Consider the following 18018-nt stretch of genomic DNA (forward strand, 5'->3'; position numbering starts at 1 on the left):
CAAAACTACTTGCATTAGAGTATCCTGACCATCTTCCTGTTTTTCATTAAGAAATCCCAGCAGAGGTTAATCCTCAACACGCCAACAAGATGCACAATTCAAACATAAAACTGAATGCCAAACAGAAGATGAAAGCCTTGTTTAGATAAAAAATTTCAAAAAAAACTTTTTGAAGGAAATATAAAGAAAAGATGGAAAAAGTTACTGCATAAATTAAAATGTACTTATGTATAAGCTAATTTAGAGAAGCTTTCTCGTATTAGTGTAACCAAAAACTTATGTTTAATTAATGCATAAGTTAATGAAGAAAATTTTCAATTTTCCTTTCTTATTTTTGTTTCAAGTATTTTAAGAGATTATCCAAATAGACCCAAAGTAAAAATTAGATTATTTTAAAAAGTGAATTTTAGACCTAACTTAATTTCATAAAATCGGCTTATAATATAAGATTTTGTACACATTATATACTATAATTTGGTTATATATGTAGTTAATGTGAGGATCTTCAACATACTCCTGAGAATTAAGCATCTAGAGTGAAGATTAGATATTTGTGGATGATTCAAATAGACCCAACAAACCTTGTTAGAACCGGCTTTGATACCATCTTACATAGTGGATTTTAAATCCTAAATCAATTTCATAAAACCGAATAATAAGTAGTGGTTTTTACCTACTTATATATTCTATGATTTAATTATATTTTTAGTCGATGTGAGATCTCCAACATGTTTAGTGAAACTGTAGACTGAAATGAATCAGCACTGTCCTCTTCCTTAATTCCAAGACCAAGAAAATCTCATCAACCAACTTTTGAAGCCACTCCAACATCCCATAACACTAGCTTGTAGCGTAAACTATATGCCCCAAAAGATGAGAAGCATTCCGAATACGAGAACCTTAAATCCATATGATTTAACTAAAACCATCTACTTCCATCTATTTAGTCTTTTAGGCTTAACTAAAGTAGACTTCCAATAATCTAATTACCATAAAGCATGAAATTCTTCATCTTTTCCTTTAATACTCTCCCCAATTTCTTCATCAGCCATCATTTTAATTTCTTGAAATATAAACAGGATTAGGGGAGAACCAAGTACTCACCATAAATCTATGAATTCATCAACAACTTCAGGGGCACTTTCCTTGTAAAGTTCTACTATAATAGAGCCTTTAGAGGTAATTACTACCTATGATAAGGAAGAAATGAGTATCATTTTGTAAGTAAAAATTAATAATTTCACTTGACAACCACCTAGAACTTTGAAAAAAACAAGCTAACATGATCACAGCAGCATGGGGAATGAAAACTTACCGCATATCCAGGTAGATCAGATTTTTTGGATTCCACAAGTGTATTTTCATCCTGCAACAAATTAGTTACTAGAAATTATTAGATTAATCAAGTATCTAAGGAATATTCAGTATTAACTGATGAGGAGGGAAAAACCTTGACTTACCAGTATCCTTATCCAAAAGGAAAAAGAAAAGTAATATACATGTTTGAATTATAAACTTAAGGAAACACGTCGCAAGATACTAGACAGCAAATAAATTTAAAATGGCTACAAAGTTATCGAACCCTTTACAATGTAATATTAAGTCCGTACCTCAGAGACTGAAATGTAGCTCTCTGGTTGAAGTCTCGTCCTGAATGCAGCAGGTAATATAATGAATTATTAGATAACAGAAATGCTCTTTTGAAGTTCATTTTGTATGAGAAAATGAAACACGGACTGTTTAATGTTAATCTCTATTTCTTTATTATCACATTCTCAGACACCATATTAGCAATAGAGGTTCCATTTAAATTCATTTTTTAATAAGTTTGAATCACTCAACAAATGTAGTAGAAAACTGGAAAAAAGATTTTGTACATGTTGACAAACAAATATTTACATAACAATAAAGCCGAAAACTGAAGTGTCATCAGCAAGCATTCATTACACATTACACAATAACAAGTAACCAATAGTAATAGTATCCCAAATATTCTCACAATGATGCGGAAGAACAGACTAATCTCACACAAGCTAGAGCTACATTTGTACAAGTACATTTGCATAATTTCGTGAGTGATTTTTTATTCAGGAAACAAGTATTGTGTATCATTTGTTGCACTACAAAATTGCCTTCTCCAATGTCTATAAATAGAAAAATACATAAGCATGACAAGAATCAATGAATAAAATATAATAGCGGTGGCACTTATGCAAGAAGGCGTTTTCTTACTTTTACTAACCTGTTGGACCAGTGTCTATAAAACATGAAATACATAAGCATGACAATAATCAATGTACAGACTATAATAGTTGTGGCACTTATGCGAGAAGGTCCCTTCTTCCTTTTGCTTTGCTGTAGCAGAACATGAGGTTTGATCCTCCCCATTTAGCCTAATCATCAGTTTCGAGAATCATCAATTTCAAGTCATCAGCAATTCAAAATCAAATCTTCCAATTGAAAAACAAATCAACCAAAAGAAAATTAACAACAGCAGCAGAGAAATCACTAAGTTTATTCAATAACAGATCACCAATTCTTGTTATTAATTTTTAAACATTTAGGAGTTTAATTTCTATGTATTGTTAGTGTAAAATATCTATACAGAAATCATATATAGTTATGACTCTTAAGGTAATTACATTAAAACTGAACAAAATGAACAGTGATTAGATGACAGAGTAACTCAACACTTGAAATCAAAAACCACATATTCCCATGACTTAAAGTTTGAAACTTTCAACATGGCTAAGAACTTTCCTCCAGTCCCAGCCAATATCCATTGCAAGATGCTCTCAAACACAGATTGACATCAAACCAATGTATAGACAGTTGCAACAACTAAGGTTTTGGACTCAAAACAAAAATGGTTCAACGCTAAGAGAAAAACAAGCAATACCCGTTATTTATGAGAACTCAAATGGAGCATAATTCATAACCCTTCTCCTACTACTTGTATAGTCTGAAGAAAACATATAAACAAAACATGAAAATGCAAATAGAGAATAAATACCTCGATGAAATGGGAAGGAAATTGAAGCAGCGTGGATCACAGGAAAGAGCGTGAGAGAGAGAATGAAACAAAGATGAGATTGTGTTGGATTTGTAAAGAGCCAAAATTGAAGGATGCGGGAAGCACGTCAATGAGTTTCAACAAGAGAAATGAACCAAATTTGAAAGATAAATGCGCTCTTCTTGATGAAACTGAAAACACAAACCTCACCGTTTTGCTGTGTCCTTTTAACTTTTTTTAGAAATGATACTTTCACACCAGTTAATATTTTATATTCATATTTATTCGATACTATTATTTTTTTTTTCTTAATAAAATATAAAAATTTACTCTTATATAATTATTTTTCCTATATCGTATAAAATGAATGTAAAATCTTTCATCCTACAATTACCCTTTAACTTTATCTGTTATGATTTTGTTTGTAAACTAAAACAAATAAAAGTAACGTTATATACATATTAAACTTATTATTAAAAAAAACAATATCAAATTTTATTATTAAAGAATATTTTAATATTAATTTTTTTAATAAAGTTAGGTATAAATGGAAGTTATATTTAAACGAAAATATATTAAAAAAGTTTTAAGCACTATACATCATTAAATAAATTATATATATCGATCTCTGGCCAAACATATACTTATTTTCTTCTTTCACATTTTATCTTCTGTATTGATTTTCTTTGTCTTTCTTTTTTTTCACAGATGATCATTATAGTTTAACTATATTTATTTTGTTATTTTGTTTTTCGAGATGCAAATTTATATTTTTTAAACAACACTTCAAATATTCACTCGTGGATAATTATGCAACCAATTTGGTTGATTTCCACACATTAAAAGAATGTCAATAACCTACAAAATACAAATAGAAAGACTATTTAACATGGATTAATCTGTTAGTAAAACATATTATAATTAATATTTATAAACTATTTCTTCCACAAAAACATTAGGAAGAACATGCATGATCATCAGCATTTCCAGCACCATGATCTTTGTTCATGGTGATGAATGATTGAATGACACCAGTGAGGTTGGTTACTGCAGAAACAAGGTTGGTGATTCCTTGCTGGTTCACTTGGTTACGTGTTTCTTCAATGTGAAGCCCTCGCCGATGAAGCTCCATCATCTCGCGGTGCCTCTTCTCCTTCTTCTCCTCACAGCTCCTAAGAGCTTGTGCCAACTCTGATGCACTGCGCATGATGCTTGATCCAAGCTTCTGCTCAAATTTCCTGCGTTTCGATTCTGAGTTTTCGTCATCGTTTTTGCATTCTGTGCCACTTGATTCTGATCCCTCTACAACACCCATCACATCACAGGTATTATAATCACCGTATTTTCAATGGAGGAAGACGGAAAATAACACATGCATGTATATAACTATTGAAAAAAAAACATCTTTCACATTAAGTAATACATATGCATTTAAAACTTTTCTTAAGTAATACATATACAAGTGGAATATATATATATATATATAAAAAAACTTTTCCTTCTAAGAAAATAATTTTAATGTTGAAAAAATAAATGAATTTCTCGATATATTTAATTACTAGAGTGCTTTATCATCTGACTAGTACATGTTAGACCTCATCCAAACTTAGACCATGTTATTTATTATAAATCAATTTACACATTGAGTTTTATATATGATTACAAAAATAATACAAATAAAATATTATATCAAGAAAAAAAATTTCTTACAAATATCAAGAAATATGCTAGGCTAGCTTTTCACATAAAAGAAGATGAATGGTAACAATCTAGTTTGTCATTTATTTCAGACTGAAATCATTGAAGTGAAACATATTCCTTCTCAATTTGATTGGTGTGTATATATAGATCTATTTTAACCTATGACATTCTTACTAAATGCGTGTGTGTTATATATATAGTTTTCTTTTGGGAAGATTCCATATAATATTGAACCTTGTGTTACTCTTATAATATATAATATTATTAATTAAATTCAAGGTACATATATTAATAATAATTAATAAATAGTATACTATAAATATTTAGTAAATATTATACTAATATAATCATTATACCACTAGGTGATTATTACACCGGTAAATATTCATGATCTCCTAGGACAACCCACAAAATCCAAGACAATGATGACATATGCATCATCCACTGGTATGCATGATGGTACTTTTGAAAATAGATTAATAAAGTCTTGAAACTTAAATAAATCAAGAGTTTTTATATGACATTAGACATATTTATTTTCTTATGAAACTTTTAATATAATTATGAAGTTCCATGAAAAGGAGAAAGAAAGGGTGAGATTCAAAGAATGATGCAGAGTTTAGTTTTGGAAGTGTTTGTACAGTGTTGTTAGGTTTTAGTTTTACCAAAGGGCATTTGGCCCCATCACACATGTACCCTAAAGAAATACTGACTGTACTTTACCAAAAAGAATAACGGGTCCCATTAATTGTGGCAGGGTTTACAGACAGTACAAGTTTGACCAAGATCCAAACAAAACAGAACACATCCAAAAATTATATCGAAAAAAGCAAACATACAAACAACCTAATTTTTTTCTCTCTATTTACATTTGTGAAAATAAAAATTATATAAAATGGAACACAATAAAATAACATAAAAAAAAAGTAAATTTAATATATTCTTTTACCAGTGAATAACAAAAATAAAGATGAAAATTAAATTAGTACAAGAATAAATAAAAGAGAATCATCATTCATTTATATATAATTTTTAAGAAGATTAAGAATGAAAATGTATTATTATTTATGAACCACTTTTCAAATTAAAATTTAAAAAAAAAAGAAGGAACAGTGTTTTTATTGTACTAACTTGATGTTGATTATGAAATACATAGAGTACCTGAAACCGGTGGAGTAGTGGAGTCAACCGGGCGTGGTGGAAGAGACGGTGGTGGCAATAACAGCAGTGGTTGAGAAGCCGCCGGAGTTGTCTGGGAGAGTGGCTGTGAGGTTGAAGTTAGCAATGGCGTAACTTGTGGATGTTCCTGTGGTGGTGAATGGACAACGTTAACGAAATGGTGTTGGTGGTGATGATGAAGTTGTGAAGTGTGGGATTTCTTCTGCAACACTTGCGTGACAGCTTGGTAGACTTGGAGGAGCATGTTGGAGGGTAGTTTGTGTTCCTTACGTTGGTGTTTTTCCATGGTCCAGTAAGATTGGAACTGAAACTGGTTGTTGTTTGAAAGATGCGATGAGGAGGAGGAGGATTTGGTGGCCTCGTAGTCTCGAACCTTCTTGTAGTCGCGTAAGAGGTTGTCCCATTTGTCGTTGCACTGGTTCTGGCTCCTCAAGCAGCCGTGGCTCCAGCAGTAGTTCTCCACCCACTTCCACCTTAGTTCGCCGCTGTTTCTGTTGGAAGAAGAGGGAGAAGAGGAAGAAGAAGGTGCTTTGAGCCTGCGTTCGTCGTCGAGCTTCTTGGCTGTGATGAGGATGAGAGTTTCTTGGAGGGTCCAGTTACCCTTGCGGTACTCACGAGCCATGGAAGAAGGGTAGAAGGTTGGGTCAGGTGGAGGTAAGTTTGGTTCAGACATGGTTGGTTGCGGTTATGGTTTCATGTGGCATGAGATTTTCAAAGAGATGGGGTAGGTGAATGTTTGAGTTTTTTTTTTCTGTGCTCAGATTGTGGGAAGAGAATACACAATGGAGAACAAAAAATAGTTATAATTTTCTTTAGAGTAACAATGGTTTCACATACGAACTTTTACATTTGATCTTAATTTCTCTTACTTTTTACTTTTATTTTTAAAAAAATTAAAATAAAAAAATTATGACTATTTTATTTTTATAATATATATTAAATATATATAAATATATGTCACTTTATCATTATTTTTTTCTTTATATATTTTACTCACTCCATTCTTTTTCAATTCAAGTAAGTAAAACAATTGATTTATTATGCTAAACTTAGTTTTTTCCCTGGATCTTAGAAGATGTAGATTTGATTTTAATTAGATAATTGGAATAACTGCGTCACTTAAAAATATATATTGCAAAGAGACATCATTTATCCATATTATTGAGAAGATCAGGACACATTTATGCTGTATAGAGGTATCATTTGATGTGTCACTTAAAAATATATATTGCAAAGAGACATCATTTATCCATATTATTGAGAAGATCACATAAGGACACATTTATGCTGTATAGAGGTATCATTGATGACAATATTGCATAAAGAATTTTAGACGTCTATTTTTTTTTTGCTTTTTGATGTCTGACCTGTACCCGATGTCTTTGTGGGTGACGTTAGTCAGACGTCGGGGTATGACTCGAACATCTATATAGACGTTCGTTGTGGTCAGGCCCGACGTCTATATAGATGTCTGAGGCATACCCCCGAAGTCCATATGCCTGAAACGGGTTGTTTAGGGATTAGGGGGTTAGACGTCCGTTGTGCACTAACCGATGTCTACTGAGTGTTTTTTTTTTAAAAAAATTAATTTGTTTTTGCAATAAAATCACACCTGAAAAGTAGAAAATTGTCCCAGAACAATATAGTATAATATATATATGTGTTTCATATAAAGAAAGTTCTACTTAATGTAAAAAATAATCCAATATGAAGATATAAACTTAAACTAAACCTAAGCAATGTTCAACAACAAATAAAAGTGTTCCTTGCTCCATCTTTGCAGAAGATAAGTTGTCCACTCCTTCCTTATCTGCCTAATTGTGTCCTCCGGTATAGGAGATGTACTCTTGAAGCGCTGCAAAATTGAAGAAAGATTCATTATGGTTTCATATATGTTTAAAGATGAATTTGATTTGTAATGTATTCAAGGTATGCATCATTACCTCATTCCAGTCATCTGTAATGACAACTCGAATGATGGTCTTAATCCAACACATGACATAAATAACATTACCTAAGTCCAAACGGTATAAGTCCTCATTATGCCGAACATGAATAGATGGTCACGCACATTGCCTAAGTCTTGCCATATTTGATTAAGACAACGAACACAAGGACAAAAATATGTCCCGTTCACAGACTTAGCATTTTGTTCAACGTAATGCAAGAACTCCGAAACACCCTTATCATATTCTTCACTGATGCGACGTTCATTCATCCACCTTCGATCCATACTATATTCGTAAAATCATCAGTTTAAGTTTTTAACTCTCACAAGGTTAGGCCCTACCCATTCAAAAAAATTATTTTTCATAATTTGCTAAGACACGTGCAAAGAAGTCTACATCATAAATTTGATAAGATTTCGGCTGCATTTCGCATTGGTCTCCGAAATACACGAAATGAGAGTAGTCAACGATGACCACAATCAAATATGCATCCGGAGAACAACACAAATACTAAACCGAAATTTTATCAATCTTATTCATAAACTCCAACTTACATGTTATTGCATATTATGAAAATTAATTTTCTCAAACTGTCCAATCGGACAATTCAAAATTTAACACAAACGATTAAACGATTAATCGTTTGTGTTAAATTTCAAACAGGAACTAAGTTTCACTCAATGATTTGATACTTATAATCTAACATGTCAATTATAATAACACAACTAATACATGCATATTCAAAAGCCAATAACACATGCAGACCTTAAAGTCAAAAACATGCATACACAAAACCCAATAACATGCATACAAAAAAATTATCAATGAAGAAGCTAACCTGAAAAGCAGATTCCAAATGAAATGGAGGGAAATCGAGGAGTGCACGACCTAAAACGTAGGCCAAAAAGAGTCAATAACGCCGCCCAAGAACATGCAAGAAACTGCATCAAAACGCACCAAAAACGATTTTTAATCGGTTCAAATCAAATATATTTCATCACAGAGCAATTTAATCGGATTAAAAGTAAATTTAAACGGTTCAAAAGAGAGAAAACGCACCTGGAAACGCAATGCCGCAGAGTGAAATCGCGGGGAAGACGATGAACAGTGAGCGTAACTCCTAGCGGGTTCGCCATTTTAGTATATATGGCACTAGACGTCAGGTACTGGGGGGCCTGACGTTTATAATATTATAGACGTCGGGGCCATAACTAATATGACGTCTTTTGGATTTAAATATTCATATTCGCGGGGGGTTTAGACATCCGTTAGAGGGGCCCCGATGTTTATAATATTAGAGACGTCAGGGCCCCTCCACAACGGACGTTTCAGTGGCTGAAAAAGTTAACTCTTCAACTACCCTGTCAGCCACTGAAACGTCCGTTGTGGAGGGGCCCGACGTCTCTAATATTATAGACGTCGGGGCCCCTCCATAACGGACATTTAAGTGGCTGAAAAAGTTAACTCTTCAACTACCCTGTCAGCCACTTAAATGTCCGTTGTGGGGGGGTCCCGACATCTATAATATTATAGACGTCGGGGCACCCCACAACAGACGTGTAAAGTCCCACTTACTTACGAAAATGTCACTGGTCAATTATTAACGTTGATGTTTTCGTGGACGAACGTTTATTAAGTGACGTTAAAGGCCAATTCTGCACTAGTGTCATCATAAATAATATTAATAAGAACTTAACTTTATTGATTTATTATGCTAAACTTATTTTTTTTCCTGGATCTTAGAAGATGCAGATTTGACTTTAATTAGATAATCTAAATAACTTTGTCCATGTGTCACTTAGAAATGCATGCTGTAGAGAGGCATCATTTGTCCATATTATTAAGAAGATGCTAGTGATCTTGAAAAGGGTGCAAACTTGACATGCATTGGCTAGTGATTTCATATCACATAAGGACACAATTATGCTGTACAGAGATATCATTTGATGATCATAAAACAATCCTTAGTAATATTAATAAGAACTTAAGTTTATTGATTTATTATGTTAAACTTAATTTTTTTTCCTGGATCTCAGAAAATGCAGATTTGACTTTAATTAGATAATCTGAATAACTTTGTCCATGTGTCACTTAGAAATGCATGTTGTAGAGAGGCATCATTTGTCTATATTATTAAGAAGATTCTAGTGATCTTGAAAATGATGCAAACTTGACATGCATTGGGTAGTGATTTAAAATCATATAAGGACACATTTATGTGGTCACTACTTGTCAACATTACAGAACAGGCTCATAAATGATGGTATCTAAGGTGTGTTTGAATTGTTATACTATTCTGCCTTTAGTAATGAACTTTATAAAATTTCATTTATTTTAATAAATATTAAAATATTTATTTAATATGTATAATATTATACACTATTTAATTAAGTTTTTTCCTTAAATATTGTTAATTACATATTAATGTATTTCAATGTTTTTTTATATATTATATAAATGTCAAATTTTAATTATTTTCTTTCAATAATTTTAAAGTTTAATTTTCTTGCTTTATATATTATTATCATTTTTAACTTTTATCAACAAATTTATAATTAAAATTATCTTTTTAACAATTATATCAAATTAATTATTAGCATTTTATTTAAATAGTTTTTTTCTTCAAATTATTTATAATATAGACATAATTATATATATATATATATATATATATATATATATATCACTTTTAATATTTATTATACTAAAAAAATATTCTAATTATTTATAAATTATTATTCCATTTATGTTTTTTTCAATTGTAATATTTCTTATATTTAAATAAATATATTTCAACTGTTTTAAAATGATTATTACAATTTTTAATATTTTAATTATAATATTTATACTTTTAAATAGAAATGTTTCAATTAATTTTACATTTATTTCATTTACCATTTTAAAGAAAAGAAAAATCCAATATAACTAACTTTCAGTTTTTTAAGAATCTAATAACAGTTATGTATACTGTCTTATTAGTTAAAGTGGACACTATACTCTCTAAAGAATTAAAAGTGTAAGAGAGTGTTATTACAGGGAAGAATTATGACTAATACATATATATTTATCTAGAACTCTCTCATACGTACTTGTTTTTATCTTACTTCACTAAAAAAATAAGTACTTAGAAAGAAGAAAGATCAAGAAGACATCTTGCATAGTAATTTTCACCATTCTTCAAATACAATCATGTCTTATGAACTCAGCAGTTCATAAATTTCAAATTTCATCCAATTCATTTGAAATTCCGAACCCACACAAAATTCCAGAGCTTCCCATTTCTCTAACCTTAATGAATCTTCTTGCTGTTGCTGTGTTCTTCCCAATCACCATTTTCAATGTTACTCCTTCCAATCTAAACCCTACCCACTAACATCATCACCGCTACACCCTCTTGTACCATGAACTCTCTCTTTTCGCTTGAAAACCTTCCTCCACCACCGGGAATTCCAATCCCCGCCTCAATTGCCGCCGCCACAGCCACCAGCAGCGCCTCCCCGGCCCCAACACTAATCCCAAAGCTCGAACCTTTCGACGGATGGCTCAACAACCCCACTTCCCAACAAAAACAATCTCAGGACTCCAATTTTTCAAATGGGTCTCTGGACCTCGACCTCAATCTTGTATGCGACGGAACCTCCGACGAACCAAACAACAACAACAACTTATTTTCCGAGTTCAACAGAATCTCCCAGCTTTTCCATACTGCGTTCTCCGCCAACGACCCCCAAAATGACGCCGTTCCCGACCCCATCACCGATAGCCTGCAGCAGCTCCGAAACGACGCCTTTTCCAACCCTTTTGCCGAAAACTCGCAGCACATCAAAACCGAAGCCGATTCGGACCCATGGCTGCAGCAGGCCCCAAAGGGCATCGTTCCGGACCCGGATTCGCGGGCAATTGTGCCCGTTCCGGAGGAGCAGCAGTCTTCTTCGATGGTGGCCGCAACCACGCCGAGGCGACGGTGTAAGGAGCTGGTTCGGGTGGCGGATCTTGGCGGGCCGGAGCATCGGCACTTCCGGGACGTTGTCCGGCGGACTCGGATGGTGTATGACTCGTTGCGCGTGCTGGCGACGGTGGAGGACGAGCGGCGGGTGGACGCCCGCAAGGGGCGCAGCGATTTGCGAGCCTCGGCCGTGATGAGGAGCTGTGGTTTGTGGTTGAATCGCGACAAGAGAATTGTTGGTGCGATTCCTGGTGTTTGTGTTGGTGATGTGTTCCTCTATAGGATGGAGTTGTGCGTGGTTGGGTTGCACGGTCATCCTCAGGCCGGCATCGATTATCTTCCTGGCAGCATGAGTTCCAACGGCGAACCAATTGCCACGAGCGTGATTGTCTCAGGTGGTTACGAGGATGATGTTGACGAGGGTGATGTTATCACCTACTCCGGCCATGGTGGGCAGGACAAGAATTCTCGGCAGGTTTGTCACCAGAAGCTTGAGGGAGGGAACCTTGCAATGGAGCGGAGTAAACACTATGGGATTGAGGTGAGGGTGATTCGCGGGGTGCGCTGTGAGGGTGCAGCCTCTGCCACTGGGAAGTTGTATGTGTATGACGGCTTGTATACGATTATCGATTGCTATTTTGATGTTGGGAAGTCGGGTTTCGGTGTTTTCAAGTTCAAGCTGTGTAGGATCGATGGGCAAGCTAAGATGGGGAGCACGTTCATGAAGGAAGCGCAAATGCTAAAGAAGGATCCTTTGAGTTTCAAACCCACGTGTTGTGTTTCGCTTGATATTTCAAACAGGAACGAGAATGTGGGGGTTCGCCTTTTCAATGATCTTGATCGCAATTTCGACCCTCTCAGGTATGAATACCTTGTGAAGACAAACTTTCCTGAGTTTGTTTTTCACCAGAGTGGGAGGGGTACGGGTTGCGATTGTGTGGACGGGTGTGTTGAAGGGTGCTTCTGTGCCATGAAGAACGGAGGGGAGTTTCCCTATAATCACAGTGGGATTCTCTTGAGAGGGAAGCCTTTGGTTTTTGAGTGCGGCCCGTTTTGTCAATGCCCCCCTCATTGTCGGAATCGGGTGACGCAGAAGGGGCTCAAGAACAGGATGGAGGTGTTCAGATCTAGGGAAACTGGTTGGGGAGTTAGGTCCTTGGACCTTATTCAAGCTGGTGCTTTTATATGTGAGTACACAGGGGTTGTGCTCACTAGGGAGCAAGCAGAACTTTTGTCCATGAATGGTGATTCCTTGATATATCCGAATCGGTTCACTGATAGGTGGTCGGAATGGGGTGACTTGACTATGATAGACTCCAATTATGTGCGTCCATCTTATCCCTCGCTCCCTCCTTTGGATTTTGCTTTGGATGTGTCAAGAATGAGGAATGTTGCTTGCTATATGAGTCATAGTTCCACTCCCAATGTGTTGGTTCAGTTTGTCTTGTATGATCACAATAATTTGATGTTCCCTCACCTTATGCTGTTTGCAATGGAGAACATCCCTCCCATGAGAGAGCTCAGCCTTGATTATGGGGTAGCTGACGAGTGGACAGGAAAACTCGCTATATGTAACTGATTTGTTTTCAAAGTTTTCTACACTTTATGATATACTGAAGCCAAGTTTAATGAATTGTTCGCAGAGGTAAGGCCATGTTCTTTCAGCAACTTATTTGTTTTCAGAATTTGCACTCTACTCTTCCATTTGATATCTTCCATTTGATATTTTAGCTTATTTCTCAATATTAGTCTGGTCTGGATTGTAAACTCTGTTAGCCATACGATTTGTAGACATTATTCATTATAAACTGCTCCATTTTGTGGTCTTTCTAGCATCCTGGTGCACTTCAGATGACAGGAAGTTCAATATTTGTTGTGACTTTGAAGATTGAGATAATATGTTGTAATATCTTACAATTGTAGTTTGGTTTTCAGATCCATCAGTAGTTTTATCTATTTCTCTCAGTCCAATATGTTATCCTGTATTTGGGATGTGTTTTGTGTGTCTTCTATTTATCTATTAAGGGTGCTATTTTATTGCACACATGCTCTTAAAACTTTCTTTCCTAAGAAATCCACTTCATTTACAGTCACATCATATTATGTATTAGTGTAATAAATTAACTGTATTCGAATTCGTTAATACTATCCTTGGACAATTGCCACTTAATTTGTTCATCTTGGTTCTTTATAAATATTTTGTGGAATTCAGGTGTGAGTGTTAAAGTTTGTCATCTATAATTAATGGGCTAAGGGACTTAATTTGTTGCTTTATTTTAACTATTAAAAGATATGTTTCTTGTTATTCTATTTTTTGAGTGTCATTATTATATGAAAATTGTTGCACTTAATCACTATGATTTTAGATTGTGAATTATATAAATCTTAATTCTCAATTCAATTTTTTGTCGTGTTGGTTCTATAAATGGTGTACCCTTGTCCTCAGTGTTGTTTCGTGTTTGGTGTCTGTGGCGGAGTTGGTGCCTCATACTAATATTACAGGCTTACAAGGTGCTAAAAATATTGATTATGACTATTTTTACTAACTATATTTTTCTGCTATGAGCACTTAGGAAACAAAAATAAGAAGAAAAATGGAAATGCGATTCTTCATTAGTTAAAATTAACTTATGCAATAAATTTGTAGAAACATAAGCTAATTTTAATTTATGTGGAAACTTGTTTCTTTATTTTTCCTTCTTATTTTTCTCTTCTCGAAGTATTTAAGGAGATATTTGTTCAAACCTTCCCTTTATGTTATTTAAAACATTATTGACTGAATTTGTCTGGTCAAAAGACTACAGTGAAGACCAACATAAGGTTGGAACAACTTAACCAGAAGAATTGAGAATTGAACAACTATAGACAACCTTAAGCTGTCATCAAATTGTTAACTGAAAAATGTTACATGTCCGTTAGGGATAACAGTGTCCATGATTTATTCATGTAAGATGCTAATAGCAAGAATAAACTTTACCACTTGTTATCCTGAGTTAACATTTTCCATTAGCAATTGGGTGATATATTTACACTGGATAAAATTTGCTTTATTTTTAAAATTAGAGGATCCAAAGTGCAATTAAATTTTTATAGGGACCAAAAGTACATATCTCTGAACCTATAAGGACTAAAATTGGAAGTCTAAAACTTATAATAGGGTTAAACAATATGATAAACTATTTATAACATAACATATAATATACTAAACCAAATAATAATAAGTTAAAAAAGCACAATATATGATATAATAAATTAAGGAATAATAGAAATAAAAATATGTTATGTGCATGTATTTTAAATTTTAAATGGGGGAAATGTAGGATTTTGCAATCCAATTTAATTGACAGCCAATACTTGTGTGTGTGTGAATCTTGTACTAAAAGATTATGTCAAAATCTGCTTTCTATCTGTTGGATTTCCATCCTGCCTGAATTCCCATTGTGTTTCACTACACAGATTCTTTTCACGTGGGTTTTTGCAGCGCTTTTAGGTTTGTTCCAACTTCCTATCATGCAAGATTGGTGCTTCAGATACGGTTGTGGATCAGTAAAAGGTCAAATAGAAATTTAATGTTAATTTTTCACAGTGTAATAATTTTCATTATGTTTAAGTTGAGTTGAAAACTAAACTAGTTGATCGAAAATGTCTTTGGTTTGTGTTAGGGAAGATGCTTACTTTGAGATTGCCTATGATATTTGAATCTAGTTATGAATTAACTATCTGAAAATTATTAGCTGTTTGAGAGTCTTACACTCCTCTATTTATCAATTTTGGATAGCAAAGTGCAGTGCGCATAGTGGGATGACTGTTATTTTAAAATATTTTTTTATGGGTATATACTTCATTTTCCATCTCTTCCTCTTGTAGACAATAAAAAAACTAATTCATTTTCAGTATGTTTCCCATTTGCACTGATTTCTCGTATCAGCCACATGTTAAAATCATTAGTAATGGACAATGGGGTCAATCATTTTACAAATTTCACAGTGGTCTTTCAAAGACTGATTATACTTCGCAAAAACCAAATCTCTTGCAACTTTTGATCTTCAAAGCTGCTACCTTTCTCAGAAAGAATCAAAGAAAACTTCATGCTTTGAAAGATCTGCCAAAGACTGCTGTAGCCCCCATCCCCAGTTTGACAGTGCTGCTATTCCCTTTTATCAATATATTGACATGCCTTTTTATGCAAGTGTCATATTGGCTTTAACTAAATCAGTGCAGGAGACCCGAACTATCTTGTTTTAAATTTACCTTTCTTTATTTAGAAGAATAAGTAATAAAAATTGGGCTTGTAGACTGCATTGTCACAGGCAGATGCTATGAGGTCATGAACTAACTATGCTAAAAGCTTAAATTGTAAGTTGATGGCTCTTGCATGGTTGCAAGTATAACAAACTGCTAGTAACTTGAAAGCTTTTCAAAAAGCAAACATTCCACTCCTTTTTAAAAATATTTATGTTTAATTTTATGAACTATGTTTTAGGTTTTAGTTATCTGGTATGCTAGTCCTTTTTGTCTCTATGATTTTATACACATACATTTGTTATTATATTTTATTCAGCCAGGCATATTTGGACCTGATTTCATTGTTTCTTTGTGAACCTGCCCTTCTTTCAATACATAAAATAAAATTTAGTAAAATTTAATCATTTCTTTCAATTAATTACTGCATTTTTTTTAAAGTAAAGGAGCTTGTGTGCTTACATTTATATGGTTCTCACATTCCATCCCCATTCATTACACTGTTTCCATCCCCTGGAAATCTTTCGAGCATCGTTTCTCTTGTTCCTTGTCCAACATTTTAGTTATATAACCTTAATGTTAAGAAGTTGCTTCATAACCGTATTCCTAAATTTTTGTGGATTGAGCTCTTATCTTAGTTTTTAACATTGTCATCTGATGCTATGTGTGGTAAAATTGTCGCCTTTTGAAATAACTGCCTTAAAGTCATATCTAAGGTGATTTTTGATTAATTCCCTTGTAAAAATCTATACACCGATAGTGCATGATGATTGATCATTTTATCTTAAAAGAAGAGATTCAATTCAGAAATGACTGTTCTGAGATAAAATCACAACATAAATATTGCTGGTTAGATATTTTTTCATAGATTTAAACCAGACCCTAGTCTATTGGTTTGTCCATTTTGCTTCAGCAAAGGCTCTTTATCACAGACTAATGAGGTTACATATATTGCTGGTTTGAGATATTTCATCTCAGATCTTTATACTTTTGTAGTTGTGCTTTGAAAGTTTTACATGTGTTTTTATCACACCTGTGAGCACCCTTAGGCAGTTGAGTTTAGGTGGAAATGATAACTCCCTTTACTACGTATGAAAAATTTTTATACTTGAAACCAAATTTGTCTTTCATTATGAGCAATGTCATTCTTGAGGCATGCCAATTTGAGTTGATATTCATTTGCAGATAGTGAAGATGATATGGCATGACTTTTACACGGTTTTTCAACCCTGCCTGTGAAGGAAGGTATAATAACTTGCTGGCTTATGGTGCCAGGATATCAAAATTCAAACATGTGGAGCTCTCTGTTACGTTATAAATGATGTGCCCTTTGTGGTGAGGAAGATCTGGAATTGTGTAGACTTGTGTAATTTTCGAACCTGTTGATGACATTTGTTTGTTTGTAGTAACTGTTGATTTCTTCCTTCTCCTGGGCGAAGAAGCACTTTCGCAGTCACATTTTTGTACTCACGTATACTTCAGCTGTGTCAACTGTTGCATCATTTGGGGTACTTGTTTGTACATAACATAAGTTCAAAGCTTGTATAGGTTTTGTAATAGTGACTGGCAAAGATAGATGGACATTGCTGCTAATGATCTTGTATGATGACATGGAATAAACGTAACACTATAATGTTCTTAAAAACCTTACATGAACATAGCATTTACAAATTCAGCATTTTCAGTATTTTGTCAGACAATGAGAGCATATCATGGTTGTATTGTATGGGATATGAATAATTTTTCCTTGTTAAGGTGGGATCTGTGTGTTACACTCTTTTCTTACTTTTTCACCACTTTTACAACAGTGTAGCAAATTACCACTTTGCTTTAAATTTCATTTTCTTTTCTCTTAACCTTTGTCTATACTTTCTGTTGTATGTCTTTATAGAAGTATACAAGAAGCGTTGATGATTTATTTAATTAGGTTAAGTTTTGTTTATTTATCCTTATTTAATAAGCCAACCTAAATTAAGTTAATTAATATT

At 33.7% G+C, this 18018-nt stretch overlaps 2 protein-coding genes and 1 pseudogene across 7 annotated transcripts; 1 reads left to right on the forward strand and 2 right to left on the reverse strand.

Annotated features, from left to right (window-relative positions):
* Positions 1-90: 90 nt before the first annotated feature.
* Positions 91-3233, reverse strand: LOC148201189 (peptidyl-prolyl cis-trans isomerase CYP21-4-like). The gene is made up of 5 exons (XM_088114035.1): positions 3014-3233; positions 2243-2393; positions 1611-1650; positions 1316-1366; positions 91-1190 (listed from the first exon to the last, which is right to left on the reverse strand). The coding sequence occupies exons 2-5, from the start codon at positions 2386-2388 to the stop codon at positions 1101-1103; spliced, it is 327 nt and encodes a 108-aa protein (XP_087970161.1). The 5' UTR covers positions 2389-2393; positions 3014-3233; the 3' UTR covers positions 91-1100.
* Positions 3234-3805: 572 nt separating this feature from the next.
* On the reverse strand, positions 3806-6655 carry LOC148201190 (uncharacterized). Its single transcript, XM_088114521.1, has 2 exons — positions 5876-6655; positions 3806-4315 (listed from the first exon to the last, which is right to left on the reverse strand). The coding sequence occupies exons 1-2, from the start codon at positions 6564-6566 to the stop codon at positions 3969-3971; spliced, it is 1038 nt and encodes a 345-aa protein (XP_087970647.1). The 5' UTR covers positions 6567-6655; the 3' UTR covers positions 3806-3968.
* A 4306-nt stretch (positions 6656-10961) lies between these two features.
* On the forward strand, positions 10962-17784 carry LOC148201191 (histone-lysine N-methyltransferase family member SUVH9 pseudogene; annotated as a pseudogene). 5 transcript variants are annotated; one of them, XR_015785977.1, is made up of 4 exons: positions 10962-13433; positions 14235-14299; positions 15270-15341; positions 17216-17784. The product of XR_015785977.1 is annotated as a histone-lysine N-methyltransferase family member SUVH9 pseudogene, transcript variant X5 (transcript). The 5 variants fall into 5 exon arrangements; XR_015785973.1 differs by lacking the exon at positions 14235-14299 and having other exon boundaries at positions 15245-15341; XR_015785975.1 differs by lacking the exon at positions 14235-14299.
* Positions 17785-18018: the final 234 nt, after the last annotated feature.

Source organism: Vigna umbellata, chromosome 4 (assembly GCF_029865625.1).
Source record: "Vigna umbellata cultivar VRB3 chromosome 4, Vumbellata_1.0, whole genome shotgun sequence".
In the NCBI taxonomy this organism is placed as follows: Eukaryota; Viridiplantae; Streptophyta; class Magnoliopsida; order Fabales; family Fabaceae; genus Vigna; species Vigna umbellata.